Source organism: Bos javanicus, chromosome 16, assembly GCF_032452875.1.
Source record: "Bos javanicus breed banteng chromosome 16, ARS-OSU_banteng_1.0, whole genome shotgun sequence".
Classification (NCBI taxonomy): Eukaryota; Metazoa; Chordata; class Mammalia; order Artiodactyla; family Bovidae; genus Bos; species Bos javanicus.
The window spans coordinates 3,012,490-3,033,017 of NC_083883.1; the positions used below are offsets into that span (position 1 = coordinate 3,012,490).

Genomic DNA, 20,528 nt, shown 5'->3' on the forward strand with positions numbered 1-20,528 from the left:
TCTTGATTTGAAATTCTCTGTGTGACTCTGCCTCTTGGGTTTGTTTAATTAGAAATAGGCTGGGAAGTGCTTCCTATATACTGGCATGTTAATTGCTTATCACAGAAAAGGAAGGGGTGACAGTGTGTGGTGATGGAAATTTCCACTGTCGCCATCTCCAGACTCTTCTCCATTTTTCTCTCCCTCTCACTCCATGTCTCCTCTTCTTTCCTCTCCTGTCAGCCTCTCCTGCGCACCATCCCCAGATCTCCTGCTCAGTTACAGGGCTCTCTGGGGAGCAGTCCGGAGGTGCCTGCACGTCAGACTCCAAACCTGCGGGGCAAACTGCGCCTCTAGCTCCAAGCTCCCCCAGCTCCCTCATCCCCCCAGCCCTCCTGTCACCCTCAGGCTCCAAAGGGATTCAGAACTGAGAGTTCTGTAGTCACACTCAGTATTTGAATGATCACTTCTCTTTTGTTCCCTTCCTCTCCCCTTATTGTTATTCTTATTTATTTTTATTTTTTACAAAACAGGAGCAAAACTGAGTTGAGGGGAAGTGACACGTTTCTCCACGAAGGTACAAAATTGCCTACAGAAAGTCACTGTCAGTGCGAGCCGGCTGCCGGGCAGAGCCGTTCCTGGGCATCCCTCTTCCACGCGTCCTTCCAATCCAGCGAGGCCGGGGCGGGGCCACGTGGGGAGCAGTTCTCCCCAAGGTGGGGAGGAGAGGCCTTCAGCCCTTGCCCAGGGTGGGGGAAAGAGCAAGCAACTGAGACTGCACAGATACAAAGAGGAGGGGGTGCCTCCTGTGGGCTGGGGCCCTGGGGACGCAGGCAGGGGACATCCAGGCAGAGGCCCAGGGCTCTCCGGGCACAAAGCCAACTGGGGAGGCAGGCGGCTCTAGCCAGAGTCCTTCCTGCTCCTTGGAGCTGCTCCTCAGAATGGCAGCAGAGGCGCCCCCAGAAGGTGAGGGCGGCTCCTGGAGGCTGCGGGGCACCCCTGGGGCTGGAAGCTGGTTGTCTCGGTTCAGCTGCCAGGCCTCAAGCACGTGGGTCCAGGTCAATTTCCTGGCGGGGCGTCTGGCCCAGATTGCTTCCCTCTTGGTGAAAAGTAGTCCGAGTTATTTCTCTACTGCCGAGAACAGGCTGAGCTTCAGGAATTCTGTGACGGTGGCGGGGACCGAGTCGCCCCTTCGGAGGACCTGGGCCACTTCCTCCCTGGATTCCAGTGCAGGACGAGGGGTGCCGAGACCACCCGGGCAGAAGGGGCGCTCCAGCCCCAGAAAGCCCAGACTGGGAGCAGGGGCCGCCCACCCACGCTCTGCCTGGGCTGGCCGGCGCCAAGCTGGGCTGCCAGCCCGGCTGCCAGCAGGAGGACGGCGAGAGCCAGGATGGCTATGAGCCCGGGCCGGTCCCCTAAGCCTCTGCGGCAAGGGGCGGCCTCTGTAGTCCTGGCCCACACACAGGCCAACTGGGTGTGGGCATCCGCGAAGGCCACCTGCAGGCAGGCCCAGTACTCCGTGGCCTGAAGGAGGCGCGTGATGTTGTAGCTGTGGGTGCCCCGTGGCAGGCGGGCCAGCGCGGTGGCCCTGTGGCCCCGGAGGGTGGAGGCGCTGGCCCAGGTGAGGTTGGTGGAGACTGTGTTGGGTGGGGAGACCCAAGACAGCAGGATGTGGTAGGGGTGGGTCTCCTGAACTCGGAGCTCCAGCCCCCACGCCTCGTCTCTGCCGCGTTGCAGCGGGGCCCGGCCGACAACCACACTAACCGTCTTCGTGTCGGCCCCAACCAGGTTCTGGGCCACACAGGTGTACAGCCCTGCTTCTTGCGCTGTCACCCTCCGCAGCTCCAGTGTCCCCTCGGGGTACACCCGGTACTTGCGGCCCGCCCAGGCGGCCGTCAGCCTAACCCCAGCGGGAGTCACCCAGTAGATCTCGGGCTCGGGCTCCGCCAGCGCCCGGCAGTGCAGCAGCAGGCTGTCTCCGCTGGCCACCTGGAGGCGCGGGGGGAAGCTGCGGGGGGAGATGAGGGGCAGGCAGTGGTCCGTCATCTCCCGGAAGGCCACCTCCCGCACTGGGAGGCGCTGAAGGTCTGGGGGCTCGGCACACAGCGTGGACTGGGGCTCGATGAAGCGGACGCGGGTGCTGGTGGCGTTAGCCCAGCGGATGACACAGTCGCAGCGGATGGGGTTGCCATGGAGACCCACCTCCTGCAGGTTGGGCAGGGACTCCACGGTCTGCTGGTGCAAGGCACTGAGAGCATTGTTGTTGAGCATGAGGGTCTCCATCTGGGGCAGGTGGCGGAAGGCTCGGGGGTGGATGAACGAGAGCCGAGGGTTGTTGGTGATGTCCAGCTTGGTCAGCTCGGGGAGGTTGACCAGGGCAAATTTGTCGATGGAGACCAGTTCCTCCATGTTGTTCAGCCCCAGCTCCTTGAGGTGCAACATGTTGGCAAAGTCCCCGGGCCCCACCCGCTGGAGTGGGTTCTTGTTCAGGTCTAGGAACTTGAGCCCTGGCACCTGCTCCAGCGCCCGCCGGGGCACACGGGCCAGCTGGTTGTCGTAGAAGGAGAGGCTCTCGAGGCTTTGCAGCCCCTCCAGGGCATAGTCAGAGATCTCCCGCAGGTTCATGCCCGCGAGCACCAGGCTGCGCAGGTTGGCCAGGGGCCGGAAGTTCATGTCCAGGATGGCATCCACCTTGTTGCCGCCAATCATGAGGATCTCCAGGCTGGGCAGCATCTCGAACCAGCGGTTGTCAACGGCCCGCAGCAGGTTGGAGTTGAGGTGTAGCCGTAGGAGGTTGCTGAGCCCCGCGAAGGCCCTGGGGGCGATGCGGTACAGCTGGTTGTGGTTGAGATAGAGCTCCTGCAGGCTGGCCAGCCCCGCGAAGCTGTGGTCCTCCAGCCGGGTCAGCTGGTTCTCCTCCAGGTGCAGGCTCAGCAGCTGGGGCAGGGCACGGAGATCACAGTCTCGGGGGTCTGAAAAGCTGTTCTGGGACAGGTCCAGCTCCGTGAGATTGGCCAGGTAGCCCAGTTCACTCTGGTCCACGCGGACGATGCTGTTGCTCTGCAGAAGCAGGGTCTGTGTGCCTGCAGGCAGCGCTGGGGGGACCGCCGTCAGGAATAGGTCATTGCAGTCCACGGTGGTGGCCTCGCGGTAGGACGATCGGGGGGTATACCAGGGCCGGATCTGGCAGGCACACCCAGGGGGGCAGGGCACGTGCCAAGGTACCACGGGCACTGTGGCAGTGGCACCAGCCACCCACGCTAGCAAAAGGGGGGCCACGAGGAGCCTCATGGTGGAGCTGCAGGGCAGGGGACCATCCACAAGAAGAGTCTGGAGTCCCAGTGCTCTTGGCGGCTCGCAGGCTGAAGGTCAGCAGCCCGGCCAGGACCCAGGGAACCACCCCCCCAGGGCAGTCATTCTATGCGGGGACGGGAAGGCACCATTTCCTGCCCTCCTGGGAACAGCGCTCCATCCTGGTGCCGGGTCTGCTCACTCGTCACCATGCCCCGTCAGGGCAGCCTGGAAGGAGAGGACGCAGAGTTAAGGAGGGTTCAAAGGATCCGAATCTACCCCCTCCTCCCACGTCTCCCGCATTAGACTCAAGAGGCCAAAGGACAAGATGAGCCAGGGCTCCTGCGCTCCATCCTACAGCCCTTCAGCTTTGTTGTCCTTTTCTCCCATCTGCTGGGGGAGGGACTGGGAGTCCTCAGGGAAGCAGCAAGAGATTGAGCCTTGGACGCTCCCGGGATAACTCGGGGAACGTGTGTGCGTGTGGAGGAGAGGGAGTGGCTGGAATTGCTGTCATCTTCAGAGCCCTTCTGAGCCCAGAGAGACGAGAAATAGACTCTCCGGCCTGCCTCTCTTCTCTCCTCCCTCTCTCCTCAGCTCACTGAGTAAATGGGAAATAAAGTGACAGTTTTCAGACATCTCTCTGCACAGTGTGGGTAGAAGGTCGCAGAACCAAATGTGGCTTCTCAATTCCAGGGTAAGCTCCTAAGACTTTGAAAGCTGAAAGGCAGTGGGCCCCAACCCTGTGCCCAGACCGGCTGGGGCAGTGGGGTGGTCGTCTGGGGTCTGCTTAGGCTGTCCTGGAATGGAGATCGGCTTTGTTTTTTGCCAACTTTCCTACCTGGAGGTAGGGGCTTTCCCTTCCCCAGCACCCTGGCCAAGCTGCTAGGAGGAGGAGGTGGGTTTAAGCCTGGGTCTGAGCTCTTCAGTCCTGCAGGTAAGACCTTAGGTGATCTGGCCTCTGCCCATTCTCCTAGCTTTGGCCACTGTACTGACTCACTGCAGCCAATATTCTGGGCCAAAGTTACCCTCGACATTCACCTTCTCATGGTCTCCCAGACAACTTCCACTTGTTCTTGAAAACTCAGCCTAAGGCCAGTCACCTCCTACAGAAAGCTGCTTCTCACCCTCTGCACCCTTGAAAGGCTAAGGGCCTGGCTCCTGCTCTCCCACTGCCCTCTGCTTTCTTCTGTCACAGACCTGATCACACCATGTGGAAATGTCTCTCCAGCTGGGAACCTGTGTCATTCATCATCATGCTTACATCCCAGGGCAGGGGCCCAGGGAGGGTTTATCATATAAATCAGTCTCTGTGGTCCCAGGGCTCCTTTCCCCAGGAGGCTGGGTCCTTACTCCTACTCCCATTTAGAATCTCAGCGACTGCTGTTCCTCCTTCGCAGGCATGGACAATCCAGTCTAGATTCTCTGGAACCCAGGGCCCGGCTGCATCACCCTTGATGCAAGTCCAGCCTTGGCCTAGAACCAATATGGGGAACTAGAGGACGCCTCCAAGCCTCATCTGACTCCCAAGTGAAGGTCTGACTGGGTAGTTTTCCAGCTGCAGGCGTCAGGGGAGCACACGGTTACTAAACACCTGCAGTTTGCCAGGACCCAAGGCTGTGCGTGTCTTATTTCACTTAACCATCATAAAGATTCTATAAGATATGCATTAATACTTCCAGTTTCCAGATGAAGAAACTGAGGTTCAGAGATGGTTGAAGAGTTTGGCTCAAGCCACACAGCTGGCAAGTGGCAAGAGCCAGGAATCCAGAGGGTGTGCTTTTTACACTGTCCTTCTCTGCCCCACATCTGGCCCGACCCAATCCTGGGCACCCTGAGCTGCCCTGGCCGCTGCAGCAGCAGGCTGGGTGCCCATTTGTGTCCCCTGAGGAGATGACTACTTGCCAGGGAGCTATGAGAAGCTGGGAGCTGTGTCTCCCATCACCTTCCAGGCAGGTGCCTCTCAGTCGGCCAGAGGCGCTCTTTGGCTTCCTCCTCCCGCTTCCAGGATGCTGGGGCTGGGAGGGGAGCAATTGGAGGCCTTCTCTGAGCAGGGGAGCGGCATGCCTGTTTACATTTGACTACTTCCCACCTTCCTCTGCAGCTATTTCTGAAGGTGGGAAAAACAACATGACTTAAAATGCACAGAGGTTTTGCGTGGGGGGTGTGTGTACACTGACACATAAAACTCAGGGCAAACAAACACACATGTACAAAAGCATGCACACCTCCATCCACGTGCAGAGGGGAGCCGGGGGACCTCAGCCGCCCAGGCCGGTGAGTGGCGGTCGGGACGAGGGGTGAGGACTCTGTCAGCCGCCCAGGCCGGTGAGTGGCGGTCGGGAGGAGGGGTGAGGACTCTGCAGTGTGCTGTGTGGTGCAGAGGAAGCAGGGCTGTCCCTGTCGTGGGGCTAAGACTGTGGTCCTGCCTCACGGGCACACCAGAGGCCTCTGCTTCTTGCCCAGGCCTGTCAGCAAACAGATCTTACTGTTACTTACCACTTCCTACCAGAGCACTTAGGGAAAAGCTGTTGACTATTCTGAGCATCTGTTCCTTAGTGTAGAATGAGCTCGTCATTAGGATTGAAGGAGCTGGGTGTGGTGCACACAGAGCTCAGGAAGTCTTAGTTCTCCGCATCCCCCAGGATGGGGAGGCACCCCAGCTCCAGGACTTCTCAGAGGGGAGAGAAGTTGGATCCTAGGACTTAACCAGTCCCTATGAAGCTTGCCCACTGTGGGCCCAGTGTCATCCCCAGGTGGGGTGGGGAGCTGGGGGCAGAACCAAATGCCACACCTTTAAGAGTGCCACTCTGGCAGGACCAAAAATGTAAAATGATTAGGAGAGCCCAAGACAGCTCGTGAGGGAAGAGAAGGCTGCAGTGGGTGGAGAGGGCCCTGAGGCCCTGACCGAGTCCCAGGCTCCTCTCCAGCGCCTCTGTCCCGGCGCCTCTTTCTGCTGATGCACAATGGTGTGAAGGGCATGGAGAAGCCACTTAAAAGCTCATTTAAAATGTTCAGAGACATGCCTTTCCCTCTACCCCAGGCTCACCCACCTCCTTGCCCCTGTGGCTGGGCTGGGGTGAGAGCCGGCATCTAGAGAGGGGCAGTGGCTGGATGCCTCACGTTCACATGCACCTCTGGCCCCGATGCTTGGCAAAGGCCTAGACAAGTCCTCCCCATCGCTGCTGAGCTTCCAGGATAGAACTCAGAGCTGCCCACTCACCTGCCATCACCACTTAAGGCTGTCTTGCACATGGCCCACTCATGCAGGCTTGATTAGCAGTTTCTGCAGGAGCTGCAGAGAAAGCTAATTGTCTTTTATCTATAATCTCCCCGGGTGAGCAAGAGTTCAGATTATCATGTGTATGCTTTCCCTGAGAGCTGGATTTCGGGCTCTTGGTGGCAGGGGCCGTGTCGTGCATGTTTTTGTGTCCCCATGGTGCCAAGTGTAGGACTGGCAGAGGGTACTGGTGAGTGGATACAAAGAGTGAAGTATGTAATGCTCCTATCAATCCTGTGTGCAGGCAGAGAAGGAAGAGATTATTTAGTCTCTGCAGCAGGAGCAACTGAGGCACCTAGAGGTTAAGTGACATGTCGGAGGGTACATGGCTTCTGACGTGGTGGGGTCAGAATTCAAACCCAGGTCTCTGACTCCATAGCCTGCCTCCCCGGCCCACGGCTCACTGCCTGGCAGACCGATGCTGGCCGGCCTGGTGGCCCAGCAAGCCTGCCTCAGTGGCCAGCCCCTCAGGGACGACCTGACCCTCTACCTCTCCTCCCCAACAGCGACCTGAGGGGGCCCTCAGGCACCATGCCTTGATTCCTATCTACAGGGACTCCCCTGGGGACACACAGAGAAGCCCCTGCTCCTCTGTGTGGTGGCACAGACCTCAGTCTGCCTCTGGACTGGGGGCTGGGGGCTGCTGTGTGCAGACCTCTGCAGCCTTGGCCTTCAGTGAGGGGGACATGGGGGGTCTAGCCCAAGAGAAGAGAGGAGCAAAGCTTCTTTTGGAAAAGCTGGCTCTGTGAGCTCTGACGGACCCCCTCTTCCAGGCAGCTGCTCTGGAGCTAGCAGAAAGTATGGAATGGACTCCAGACACTTCCCACTGAACCACGATCCTTGGCAAAGCACCGAATGAAGAATTCTGGAGAAGCTGGCGTCAGGGGCAGAGCGGCCCTTCTCCCGTTTCTCTGGCGCAGCACAGCTGGGGGCTCCTGCCAGCAGACAGCGATGCTCCTCCAGACGGCCGTGGGTGCAGAGTGGATCTATCCCCCTCCCCTCCTTGCAGCCCAGCCCCCCTGGGCTGGGAGCCCTCAGGAGGGAGGAGCAGCAGGCAATGATCGATAGCCTGGCCTTCACTGCAGCTTCAGTGCCAGGGCCCCCTGAGCTGCAGAGACAGATGGGCAGCATAATTGAGTGTAGCGTTGATAAACTCCGGCCTCCTCACTGGCAGATAAGCTCTGGGTGGGGGGACACGAGGGGCGGGGGGCGGGCAGCGCTCCATCTGTACACCTGGCCCCTGAGAGCTCCTCCTGGGAGGGGAGCATGGCCCTCGCTCCCGCCTCCCATTTAATCACAGACAACCAGGACCTCAGGGCTGCAGGAGACCTCAGCGTTTATCTAGTCTTCCAGAGTCTGAATTCCATAAATAACTTATGCAAAGGAGGAGTGGTGAAGCAGAAGAAAGCCGGCCTCTGCGATCAGTTTTGAGTTTGGCTCTGCCGCTCACTGTGTGACCTTGGGCAAAGTCAGCGCCCCGGGCCGGGAGGTGAGGATGAGACCCTCTCACAGAGCTGCTGTGAGGACCCCGGATCGAGGTCTAGGACGTGCCTGTTCGTGGCCCTCATGGCCCCCTTCCCCATTGCCCCTCCCCCCATCTTAGCTCCTACTTCTCAACTCTTACCTTTTGTAGTTAACTTTTCCTTTCTCTTATTCAGGTATAATAAGAGAGCACATAAATGGCACAAATCCCAAGTGTGCAGCTTGATGAATTTCTACATTAGTAGATACCAATATAACCACCCCTTGAACAAGAAACAAATACTTCCAAGCCCTCCTGAGGTTCCTGTGCGATGCTTCCCAATGTCCAGCTCCCACCTGGAGCAGCCATTGTCCCCCTGTTTCTGTCACCATCAGTCAACTTCATCTTTTAAGCACAGAATTCCCCTTCCTTCCCCATCACAACTCGAAACCACGGCTCTGGAAATATTGAGTCAGGCTCTAGGGAACTCCAGAACCTCAGACTTGAAATTCACTTAATTCATCCTCCTGCTTCACAGTGACTAGAGCTTCTCAGGGTCTCATTCTTAATAAGTGATCTCCAAGAAGGGAGATGCCTCTATTTCTCTTTCTTGATCTACAGTCCTACATCTTAGGGTCCCCTCTCGGGTTGGAACCCTATGACCTGAACCCGTGAGTGCTATGCTGCCTCGAGGCAAAGGCAGGATGACCTCCTGGCCCCACACACCCCTGGCAGCTCTTCCCCAAAGCCCTGCTGGGCCTTGGCCTCCTCCTGGGGCAGCACTGCTGGCCGCTTTCTGCTGCCAGATCTATAGATATTCTGATGACAGAGTCTGCGGCAGCAGGCAAGGGGACAAGCGGGGGAGCGGCCAGAGAAGAGAGACCCAGACCAGACTCTCTCTCACTGCCCCGGGCCCCTGCACCTACCCATTTCAGAGGCTCCTCGCACTCGATGGGCCCCAAGCCCAACATCTCCCAGCAAACCTGCTCAGGCAGCACCAGCACCCACCAGTCTCCAAGACTGGAAATCGCCACCGTGACCCTCTCCCGCCTCACACTGCCCTCCGCAGTGCGCATGCTTACGATCCCTTCTCATCGCTTGTCTTGACTCTTATGATAGCCTCTTTTGGTGTCTCCTTCTCAGCCCTGAGTGACCCTCTTGTTCCCAAACACCTCATGCTCCCCCCAAACTAGACCTGCTATTTCCTTCCCTTCCTCAGGCCTCGCACTCAACCGGCAAAACCTCTCCCCAACTTCAACTGTCAAACTCCTCTCCAGTCATTAAAAACCCATCCCAAATGCCACCTCCTTGTGACATGTTCCCAGAGTCCCTCCGAGAAAGGTGGTCATGCCCACTGCAGCCCCTGGAACCCGGAACAAACCTCCACTGTAACAGCATCTGTCTTACTGCCATTCAGTGAGCCTGTTTCCTCAACCAGGATGCAAGTTCCTGGAGGAAGGAATGGTTTGGTACTGATTTTTATCTTCTCAGAACCTAGGGCAGTGCAGAGGGTGGGAGGTGTTTACAACCATGAACTATGAGCGGCAACCCATTAGTGGGTCATGAAAACAGTTTAAAGTGGATAACAATGTGCATTAAAAAATGAAATAGACAATAGAATGTGTGGTATGTAGCTAGAGGAAGCAATGTTTTAAGAAACGTTTTTCTTTCTGTTTTATACACACACACACTTGTACACAGTCAGATATGATGCAAAATCATGCATTTTTGCCCTTGAGTCGCAGCTATAAAAGCTTGGAAATGATGAGTCTGCAGGGCCTCTCTGACTGAGGTGAGTCCCTTCAACTCTTGTTGACGCCGCAGGAAGGATGATATAAATCAGTGTCAGAGGGAAGATACATTCCTGAGTGCTTTGTATATGCCAGATTTCTATTTTTTGGCCCTTTACATACCTTATCCTATCCTTCCAACATCCCTGTAAATGGGTACTTTTTAGAAGAGAAACTTCAACTCAGTGGAGCCCAGGGATCAGACCTAGGTCCCACAGCTCGGATGTGGATGGGCCTGAGTGGGAACCCGGCTGTGCCTCACACACCAGCCCTTTCTGCTTCCATGATTCTGGTACCAGAAGCTGTTCCAAGAGTGGAAGATGTTGGGGAGACTGGAGGAGATCAGGGATAAAAATGGGGGGCATCTCTTGGGGAAAGGATGAGGTCTTCCCATCCACCTTTGCCCTCTCTTCCACTTTGCAGTGAGAGGAGTCACTGTTCCAGTAAAAACTTTTCCTGGCTTGGGAGGGAAGGGATTTGTTTCCAGAAAGAAATACCTGCATCTCCAGGTCTCTGGACTGGCTTTGGACTCTCGGGGGCCTTAGATTAGGTCAGCCATTCAAAAGAGGGCTTTGGAGTCAGTCTGTACCTGAATCCTGGTGACCTTGAGTATCCCTACTCAGGCTGCTCCTCGGTAGCTGGGGAGAGACCTCCCTCATGGGGGAAATCTGAAAGAGGTGATGCCTGCCAAGCGCCCGGCATTCAGTGGAGCCCTTTTCCACTTCCATCTCCCTGGGTTTGTCTGGGGCACAGTCTCCAGCTTCCAGGCCGCCCCCACACCAGGCCCGCCCCAGACGGCTTGCCCGTGGATGTGTGCCTCCTAGTTTGGGCAGCCCTTCCCAGGAGCTCTTCCATCTCAGGCTGACACTCCTTCTTGGTGGAGCTGCCCTCTCTTGGGTCAACTCTAAGCACTCCCTGCGGCTTCCAATCAGGGTTCTGTTTCTAGTCTTCAGGACTCTAGAAGGCTCTGGAACTCAGTCCACTTATAGATCACCAATGTCTGACAGTCTCACCCAACAAACAGTTCACTCTCCTTGGCTTAGGTGAGCAGCACCTCCATTTGCCCAGGTGCTCCTTGGAAGGGTCGAGAGGGCCCTTCCTAGCAGCGCTGCAAGTGTCCCAGTGTGACTGCAGCCCACAGACAGTCTGCACTGGCCGCCAGCCCAAGGGGCAGCCAAGGCCAAGCGCCAACCTTCAGCCTCTCCCGCTCCCTCCCTGTAATTGCCCCTGCCCTTCCTAGAAGCAGCCGGGGGTGCTGGGCAGCATTTCAGCAGCCCTTAAGACGCAGTGGGTCCCTGGGAGCCAGGTGCAGGTGGAAGGAGGGGGAGGCTTCAGAGAACGGCAAGCAATGCGCCTTCCTGCTCCGCTGCTTCTGCACGTGCAGGGGCCTTGCCCAGAAGTCCCTGTCGCGGCTCGTGTACCCTGGGAATTCTCTGCGGCCTCTCTCACACTGTCCTTCTCTCAAGTCTTCCATTACCACCCCGCCCCCAGCTAATTAATCCCTTGCTCTTTTTCTCATCGAGGAACCCACATCCAGTATGATGCTCAGCTCCTGTGTCAGACTGTGAGCCCCTCGAGGGCAACTCTGTGACCCCTGTGCCCAGAACTAAGGGGGAGAGGAGCACCAAGGTGAGCACAGTGGGGGTGCGCTGGGAGGGGTGCCTGGGGGGCGGGCTCGGGGCTGAGGAGAAAGACGCGGAGCCAGTGGGGAACAGACCAGTTACACAAGGAGAAAGGCCAAAGCTCTTCTAACGGAAAAAGAAAATGAAATCAGAATGAAAATTGATGAGGCGGAGAGAAAAGGAGACTCGTTTCATCAGCAGGTTTGCCAGATGAAGCTCCGAGATAAATGGCGCGTCGGAAGGAGCCTCGGCCCCCGGTGGGGCTCACCGCCTCCCCTCTCTGTCAGCTGTCTCGGGCAGGCCTGCGAGACAGATGGCTGCAGCCGAGCCCTGCGGAGGGCCCCCCGCAACCGACCGCAGTGAGCACGGCCTGTCCGCGTGGCCTCCTCCAGGCCCGCCCTGCCCAGCCTGGGCCTGCCCCTTCCCGGGGCCCTCCCCGTCCCCTGCTTCCGCCCTGTCAGCACCCCCTCGTCCTGCCCCGACTGGAGCCTTTGTCAGCGGCCCCGTGTGACCTGGGCCCGCATCCAGCTTCTCTGCAGTCAGGGCGGGAGCAGAGGTCACGGGAAGTGGCAGAGGGCGCGGGGCGGGACAGGACTGGGTTTGCCCCTGGCCTCACTGGCCTGGGGATGTGTCCGGGCCCCTCACCTGTGACCTGGGGGCTGGGCCACAGAGCGCTTCTAAAGCTGAGGTCCCTGGACCGGCACCATCGGCATCACCTGGAAATTTGTTAGCTGTGCAGATTCTCCAGCCCACCGCAGACCTCCAGGATCGGAGGGTGGGGCCTAGTTATCTGTGCTTGAGCAAACCCTCCAGGTGCCTCCGATGGGCTCCATGTTGAAGAACTGCTGGGCTGGATAATCTCTAAAGCGCCCCCCAGCTGAGCCTAGAATTCTGTAAACAAGAACAATGCCAGCTAGGAATGCTTAATTAAAACTCCGCATATGATGAGCTTCATATCATTATGCTGATAGGTCAGGGTTGAGTATTCCAGACGCCTCGCACCTCTGCTCTGGCCACAAGGAAACTCTCTACCCGATGGGCATTAATAGAGTCGCGACTGTATGCTGGCACTATGGGTGGCTAGGGGTACAAGGTCACGGGGAGGGCAGGTGTGATCACAGATTAAAAAAATCCCCACTCTACTAAAGCATGATAAGAGTTGTCACAGAAGTACCTACCAAGGGTAACAGGGACACGGTCCAGAGGAGAACACACAATTCTGCCTCATGAGGGACACTGGGCAAAAATTCAGAGGAAATTTCCAAAAGTCATTCAATTATGCACAAAAAATGGGTAGATCTGAAGGTATGAAATGTACCAATAAAGTTGTTTTTGTTTCTTTAAAAAACAAACCTCCCAGGGAAGTGTTGTCTAAATCAACAGGTCAACAGATGCACAGATGATGAAAGATGTTCTTTACATACTGGGGACACCAGAAACAAAGGTCCCGGGACAAAAATGATGAAGAGAACTTCAAGAACTGAGTGGTCCCCCTTAGTTTCCAAGAGTGCAGGTGGTGTGAAGAGACGGAACAGCAGGCTGGAACCAGAAGGCACATGGTTCGCAGACAGAGGGCATGGAAGGCAGTGCCTCCTGTAGCCATCAATAACAATACCCCTTATGACCGTTTGCACCTCGCAGTTTAAATTCTTCCACCTCCACAATCCTGTGTGAGTCTCACAATAGGCTGGCAAGGTCATAGATGTCATCACTCCCATTTTAATGGAAAGGATATTAAGTGACTTGCCCAGGATCATATAGCAAGCAAGTGAAAGCCACGGCTTTTAGCTAAAAGACACTGTGTGCTTCCAAATCCAGATTTATTATCCCAGAGGGACAGCAATGTTAATAATGGTAGCCATTGACTGAGGACTCTCTCAGCCAGCCTTAGGCTGGGCTCTAACATGAGTGCTCACACTCAATGCTCAAAACCACAGCAAGATAAGGGGATTACTAGCCCCATTTCACAGATGTGAGAGGATATGTCCCTCACCCAAGAACATCCAGCTGGTAAAACTAGGAGTCAAACAAGGTCTGGCGGCTGCCAATGCCCTCGCTCTAAACCCTGACCCCACAGCACCCTCCTCCAGCTGCCCCTGCCCAGCTCTCTTCAGGCCTGGAAAGGAATGGAAAGTTTCCAGCTGATCAAATTCCCCCAAGCGTGGGCCAGCCCAAGAGAAAGACACTGGCCCCTGGCCTAAGCTGAATAGCCCTTCTGGGAGAGGAAGGCCCTATCCAACCTGGCAGGGGCTTCTTGCCTCCAAGCCCATCAATGCCTTCTGAGCCCCACAGACCTGCTGGGGGACCACTGGCTTCTAGGGCCCAAGGCCTGGTGGAGGGAAATGCTTCCATCCCATGATCAATATCAGGCATAATTCAGTGACTGCAGCAAGTACAAAGGAGTGTAGGTTAAATCAATATTTAGAAGCTTCGAAATGAAACTAATTAAGAGCAAGCCTTAATGATTTTTACTGTCTGGGAATAAAAAAGACAAAAAAGCCTGCCTCTATTTCACGATTCCACCTTAGTAGCCTGTAATCGTTTGGGAAGAGCGGAAGGTGAAAAGCGATCCGAGCCAGCCCCACTTTCTTCATTGGAGGAGAGGGGAGTGCCTCGTCCTTGGCAGAGGAAGCCACAGAGGAGAAAATGGGTGGGATGCAGCACAGGATGCAAACAGCATTGCAGAAGTCCACTGGACCCTTACGGATTGAACTGTGTCCCCCACAAAAGATGCAACGAAGACCTACTCCTAGAGCCTGCGCATATGACCTTAATTTGGAAACAAGGTCTTTGCAGAGGTAATCAAGTAAAGATGAGGTTATATTAGGTTGCTGCTGCTGCTGCTGCTAAGTCACTTCAGTCGTGTCCGACTCTGTGCCACCCCATAGATGGTAGCCCATCAGGCTCCCCCGTCCCTGGGATTCTCCAAGCAAGAACACTGGAGTGGGTTGCCATTTCTTTCTCCAATGCATGAAAGTGGAAAGTGAAAGTGAAGTCGCTCAGTCATGTCCGGCTCTTAGCGACCCCATGGACTGCAGCCTAGCAGGCTCCTCTGTCCATGGGATTTTCCAGGCAAGAGTACTGGAGTGGGGTGCCATTGCCTTCTCCGATTATTAGTTTAGAGTGGGCCTTAATCCAATACTGGTGTCCTTGTAAGAAGAGGTGAACTTGGACACAGACGCGGAGACACAGGGAGAATGCAATGAGGTGATGAAGAACGCAAATGAAGCGCTGCAGCTCTGAGCGGCCAAAGACAGCACCAGGGGCTGGGGGGGAACCTCCCCTCCAGGCTGCAGAAAGACTACGCCCTGCCGCCCGGCCAACATATCGATTTCAGGTTTCCAGCCTCCAGAACCCGAGGCGATTCAGTTACTCTTGGTTAAGCCATCCAGTCTACTTTGTAGTACTTTGATATGGCAGCCCCAGCAAACTTACGCTGGGATCCTAGGTTCTGGCTGTCACTCTACCACTTACTAACTGTACAAGCTTGGCAAAATGCTTAATCTCCATGAGCCTCAGTTTTCACTTCCGAGAAATGGGGATAAGACTAGTGCCTTCTTTGTCCAGAGATCTGGTTTAGATCTAATGAAAACATGAGTGTGAAATATGCTAAGGGCTGTGATATACCATCTAGGCTTAACTGCTAGTGGAAAAAATCTGGGAATAACTCAGGAGCTGTCTGTCAAATGGGCAGGACGGTCCTTGCCAGCTCACAAGGCTGGTTTAAAAATCAAATCAGATCACAGGTGTGAGGTGTCTTTGCCTCATTAGCAATATTATATACATGAAAGGGATTCTTAGTGTTGTTCTCAACAGGGATTCTATTTGTTGCCCACTTGGCCCTAGTTTTCTTATCTGTAAAATGAAAGGGTTGGACAACATTAAGATATTTTTTCTAAATCAATTCCTTATACATATATATGTTGATATATATTTGATATATACGTATATATTTAAAGTGGGGGCTTCCGTGGTGGCTCAGAGGTTAAAGCATCTGCCCGCAGTGCAGGAGACCTGGGTTCGATCTCTGGGTCAGGAAGATCCCCTGGAGAAGGAAATGGCAACCCACTCCAGTATTCTTGCCTGGAGAATCCCATGGACAGAGAAGCCTGGTGGGCTATAGTCCACGGGGTCACAAAGAGTCGGATACGACTGAGTGACTTCACTTTCACTTTCTTTCCAGATATTTTCCTAAATCAATTCCTTATACATATATATGTTGATATATATTTGATATATGTGTATATATTTAAAATAGTACACCTTAGCATCCTAACTTCGTTCTCATCCCAGCAGCCCAGGAGAATGCAGAGGGGGGCCAGCCAAGTGCTGTGGTGAGGGACGGGAGTGCTGGGCTTTGCACCCTTTTGCCCCCTATTGCCTCAGGGAGGAAGCCGAGCCCTTTTCCTCTGTCCTCACTCAAGCTTACCAGGCATGAAAGGAACAGGAAACCACGCAGGCAGCAAATAAAATCTCTATCGATCATGAGATGGCTGGCATCCCAGGTCCAGCTGCTCAGAGCTGCTCAACTTAAATTTTCCTAATGATCCACTCGCACTTAACGCTAGAGCTGCGTCTTGTTAAAGCACAATGAAACGGGGCGGCTGACCGCGGGGCTACTGCTCTGTCAGGGCCTCGTCCAGGGCTCCAGGGGTGCGGCTCTCAGGTGACCTCTCAGCATTTTGGAAGGAGCTGCACTTTGCAGCAGTGGGGTTCTCAAATGGGGGACCAACCTTCCTGCCATACGACGACCAATATTCTTCCCAGACGGGCATCAGTGTGGTGAGTGAGCATCTGTTTGCACGCCCTCACAGGAAGGGGAACATTCGCAGCAGCACATGACAGTCGCCACCACGCGGCAGCCACCTGGGGTTGACACCACGCTGGTGGTCACCCCACCTGCAGCACACCGTCTCCATCAGCATCACCCCGTTGTCGCCCTCAGCTGTGACCCCAGGACCCCTCACTCACTGTCTTCACCACGCATCACTGTGAACACCTTTCAGTAGCATCATCATCCCTGCACCCGCTGCCTCGATCCCGGTCATCGTAAGTACCCTGATCATCCTAAGATTTGTTCGGGTTCACCTCTGTGACTTGTACACCGTCTGAAAGAGATATGGATTTTGCCATTGGGAAATACAGATGAAGAGACCCTGTAAGGCTAACATGAGTGTGAGTGGATTCACATGTACACCCTAAAAGCAGCATGAATGTGGGCATGTGATGCATACACAGTACCGGAGGAAGGGAAGTGGGGCTGGGAGTGTAAACGGGGACAGGCAACCAGAGCTTCGCATTCTCCTTGGGGGAATAAAAATGATCACTCTTTGCCTCCTGTTATCTCTGTTTTTCAAGTCCGGCTGCACCAGAGATTCATATGAGGATCTTTTAAAATATACTCATATCTGCATCTCACTCCAGACCAATTAAACCAATCTCTGGGGGTGCAATGCAGGCATGGAATGAAAACTCCCCAGAATTTATTTGCATGTAAATTTTACATAAAAAACAAATCTGTAAAATAAAGTTGAACTCCATGGTTGTTGAAGCATTTAGGGAAAATGTACTAATACCAGCAATTTACTTTAAAATGCAGGAAAAATAAGATGGATTGATGGATGGGAGGAGATATGATAAAGCAAGTGTCATCCAAGGTTAATGGTAGAATCTAGGTAGTGGGTATATGACTGCTCACTGTTAAATTCTGTCAACTTTGCTGTGATACAATATTTAAAATTTTTCATAATAAAGTAGAGGGGGAAATACCCAACTGGTTTTGCTGAGAAGCACTGCACCTAATGGAAAATTCCATAAGCAAGTGAGCGTCTCTTTCCTCCACCCTCCATGTGTGAAAAAACATCCTACCCTTTTCTCATCAGACTCACGGACTCTCTACCAGTGTTTCCCAGCCCTCCCTGGGTCTCAGCACACACAGACAAGGGTATTTGGGTGGGCACCAGGGGAGATGGAGCGGCTGCCCACAGGAGCGGGCAGCTGGGGAGATATCCGCTGCCCAGGCCTCAAGGGGCTGCCCAAGTGCCAGGGCAGGGCCCATGACCACTGCCACGCAGGCAGGCCAGCTCTGTTCTGCTCAGTGTCCCCAGGTCTCCCCTTTCTAAAGCCTCGGCTAGCGTTCTTGGCAGGGATTGAAACCTCTCCCAGGAACACCAGGGTATACTGTAGTGTGTGTGAGTGTGGGGGGGCAGACACTGTGGGCAGGGCCAGGCCTGTGGTGTGTGTGTGGGTGACTGTGTGTGTCTGGTGTGTGTGTGTGTCTGTGGTGTGTGTGTCTGATGTGTGTGTGTGTGTGTGCCTGGTGTGTGTGTATGTGGTGTGTGTTTGTGTGTGTGGTGTGTGTGTGCCTGGTGTGTGTGTGTGTCTGCTGTGTGTGTATGTGGTGTGTGTGTGTATGTGGTGTGTGTGTCTGCTATGTGTATGTGGTGTATGTGTCTGTGTGTCTGGTGTGTGTTTGTGTGTGTGGTGTGTGTGTGTCTGGTGTGTGTGTGCGTCTAGTGTGTGTGTCTGGTGTGTGTGTGTGTCTGGTGTGTGTGTATGTGGCGTGTCTGGTGTGTGTGTGTGGTGTGGTGTGGTGGACGCTGCGGGCAGGGCCATGCCCCCGCCTCATCTGTATGCTCCTCCAGGCCGGCTGGCCCTGCCGGGAGAGCGCCATGGCAACACCACGCTCTTTAAACACAGGAGTCTGTGCTGCCATCGCAAAGCAGCATTAGGCAATTTAATTAAGGAGCTGGCGGCAGACAAACTTTGTGAGTTAAAGGCATTTTATTAAATCCCATTGTATTATGCAGCTCGGTTCCCCCAGGAGCTGCAGAGCTGGGGGAGGACAGAGGAGAATTTGCTGGTGTTTCTTTCCTCTTCTTTGCTTTTTTCTGGCCCCCCTTCTGCTTCATGAATGCATTCACTGAGCGTAGGGGCCCCTGGCCATGACTGTCCGTTCCCCCGGGCCCGAGCGCCAGGCCCCGGCAGAGAGCCTGCCGGCTGCAGTCTGGGCTGCAGGGCCAGGCCTCCAACCTCAGTCTCGAGATCATACAACTAGGAAGGGGCAAGAACCAGTGGTCTTAACAACCCCATTTTATATATTTATAAACTTTTATATATGCATGGGGGCTTCCCCAATGGCTCAGTGGGTAAAGAATCCACCTGCAATGCAGGAGATGTGGGTTCGATTCCTGGAGAAGGGCATAGCAACCCACTCCAGTGTTCTTGCCTGGAGAATCCCGTGTACAAAGGAGCCTGGAGGGCTACAGTCCAAAGGGTTGCAGAGTTGGACACGACTGTGTGATTACAGACACACATATACGCAAGCACATGCATATGCATGTGAGTATATATGTATGTGCAGTATATATAATTATTACAGTTATACATAAATAATGCTTTTCGGATATAATTCATGTGCCACAATTCACAATCACATTATATTTGAGAGGTAAATTTAGTGGCCGGATTTGCCACCAAGTTCAAGGATGTTTTATTATTACCAAGAGGAAGCTCCTCTTGGAAGGGCATCCAGCTGTCTGAGCAAACGGAGCCGCAGCCTGGCCACGGGCTCCCTGGGAGTCGGTGGGCCCCGCCTCCTCCCAGCCTCCACCTCTTTCCTCACCACTGCCCTCTCTCCTTGCCCCCTCCCACCTTGCAGGTCACCCATCATTCCTCTCTCTGCCCCCACCAGCTCCTGATGCTGCCATCTGGTTGGGGGTCTCCTCTGCCTCCACACCCTTGCCCCCACCTGGCAGAGACTGGGTGCAGCTGCAGCCCAGGTCAGCCCTTGGAGAAGTCCCCAGAGGGGTGGCCATGTGTGTGCAGCCCAGGGGTGATGGAGCTGGCTGCAGTGGGAGGCCCAGGTCCACTCTGCCCCCATGGAAATCTCCCGAAGAAACAGCAGCTCCACCACTCATCAACTAGGGGACCGCCCCCATGGAAATCTCCCGAAGAGACAGCAGCTCCACCACTCATCAACTAGGGGACCGCCCCCATGGAAATCTCCCGAAGAGACAGCAGCTCCACCACTCATCAACTAGGGGACCCCCTGCCTGAACCCCAGATCACTTGTACAATGGGATAAGAACATCTTCTCTGAGTTTTAGCAGGTACAATTTAATGAACACTTACTCTGTCCTGGGCCTCTCCTAAAGTTTCTCTATTCTCTAACCCATGTGAACAGCCCCCTGAGAGTGGCAGGTATATGCACTGCAGGGGAAACGGGGGCTCAGAGAAGTGAAGCCACCGCCCAGGCCCCACAGCTGGCATGTGCAGAAGCCACGACACACGTCCAGCCCGTGACGCTGGGCCCTGACTCCTCACCACACCATGTGCCAGGCCGCGAGGGAGCCCACTTGTGGATGGTGGAGGTGTTCACAGTGCTCCTCGACCGAAACCTCCAGAACAACAGAAGCAAGGGTCTTCTCCCCAACTCCCACACCGTTCTGCTGTGGCCTGGCCAGCTTTCTCCCACTGACACAAGAAGAAGTGCTCCAGGGGCTGTGCCCCCTCCCTTCTGCTGGAGCAGCTCAGGCTGCACACATGTGAGGGTGCGTGTGTGTCTGTGTGTGTGCACATGCGTGAGGGAGAGGCGCAGAGCCGGCCAGGTGAACCAGCTCGGAGGGGAGCAGATACAGAGCCTATTTTATTTTTTTTACCACTTCTTGCTCTCCTGGGCTCAAGGCCTGAGTGGTGCCAGCTCGTTTTCCCAGGGAATTAACAAGGGAACATTCTTCTCTGTAATAATGATAAAAATAATAATAATTAACACAGCTGTGGCTTATATTTCTCCAGCGTCTCTCTCCCCAGATCTCAAAACTCTGGGCAAATAGCAAACCTGCTGGCTTTCCAGTCATAGTCGCGAGCCTGGGAAGCCTCAGGCCCTGCCAGATTTCCTGTCTGCTCCAGCTGGGCAGCAAGACAGGTGCACAGGAGACTGTTCCAGAAGCTGCCCCCTCAGGTTACTAGCGGAGCTGGGAAATGACCCCTGGTGCCCTGCCTTCTCACTCCTTCCCATTCTGGGCTCACCCTGTGCCCAGGAGGTGAGCAGGTGAGGAAGGAAGTGGGGTGTCAGCCGTCTTTGCCCAACTTTGAAAGGTGACCCC

General features: G+C 55.0%; 1 protein-coding gene across 3 annotated transcripts in view; it reads right to left on the reverse strand.

The window, feature by feature from the left end:
• Positions 1 to 472: 472 nt before the first annotated feature.
• The window catches only part of LRRN2 (leucine rich repeat neuronal 2), a 61,276-nt gene continuing 41,220 nt past the window's right edge, over positions 473 to 20,528 (reverse strand). For 2 of the 3 annotated variants that reach the window (XM_061381956.1, XM_061381957.1), the window contains exon 2: positions 473 to 3,498. In XM_061381956.1, coding sequence (XP_061237940.1) covers positions 1,132 to 3,270 — 2,139 coding nt within the window. In that variant the 5' untranslated portion in view covers positions 3,271 to 3,498 and the 3' untranslated portion in view covers positions 473 to 1,131. Of the gene's footprint in view, positions 3,499 to 16,392; positions 19,365 to 20,528 lie in introns of those variants that run through there. The other variant, XM_061381959.1, reaches the window with a different exon arrangement.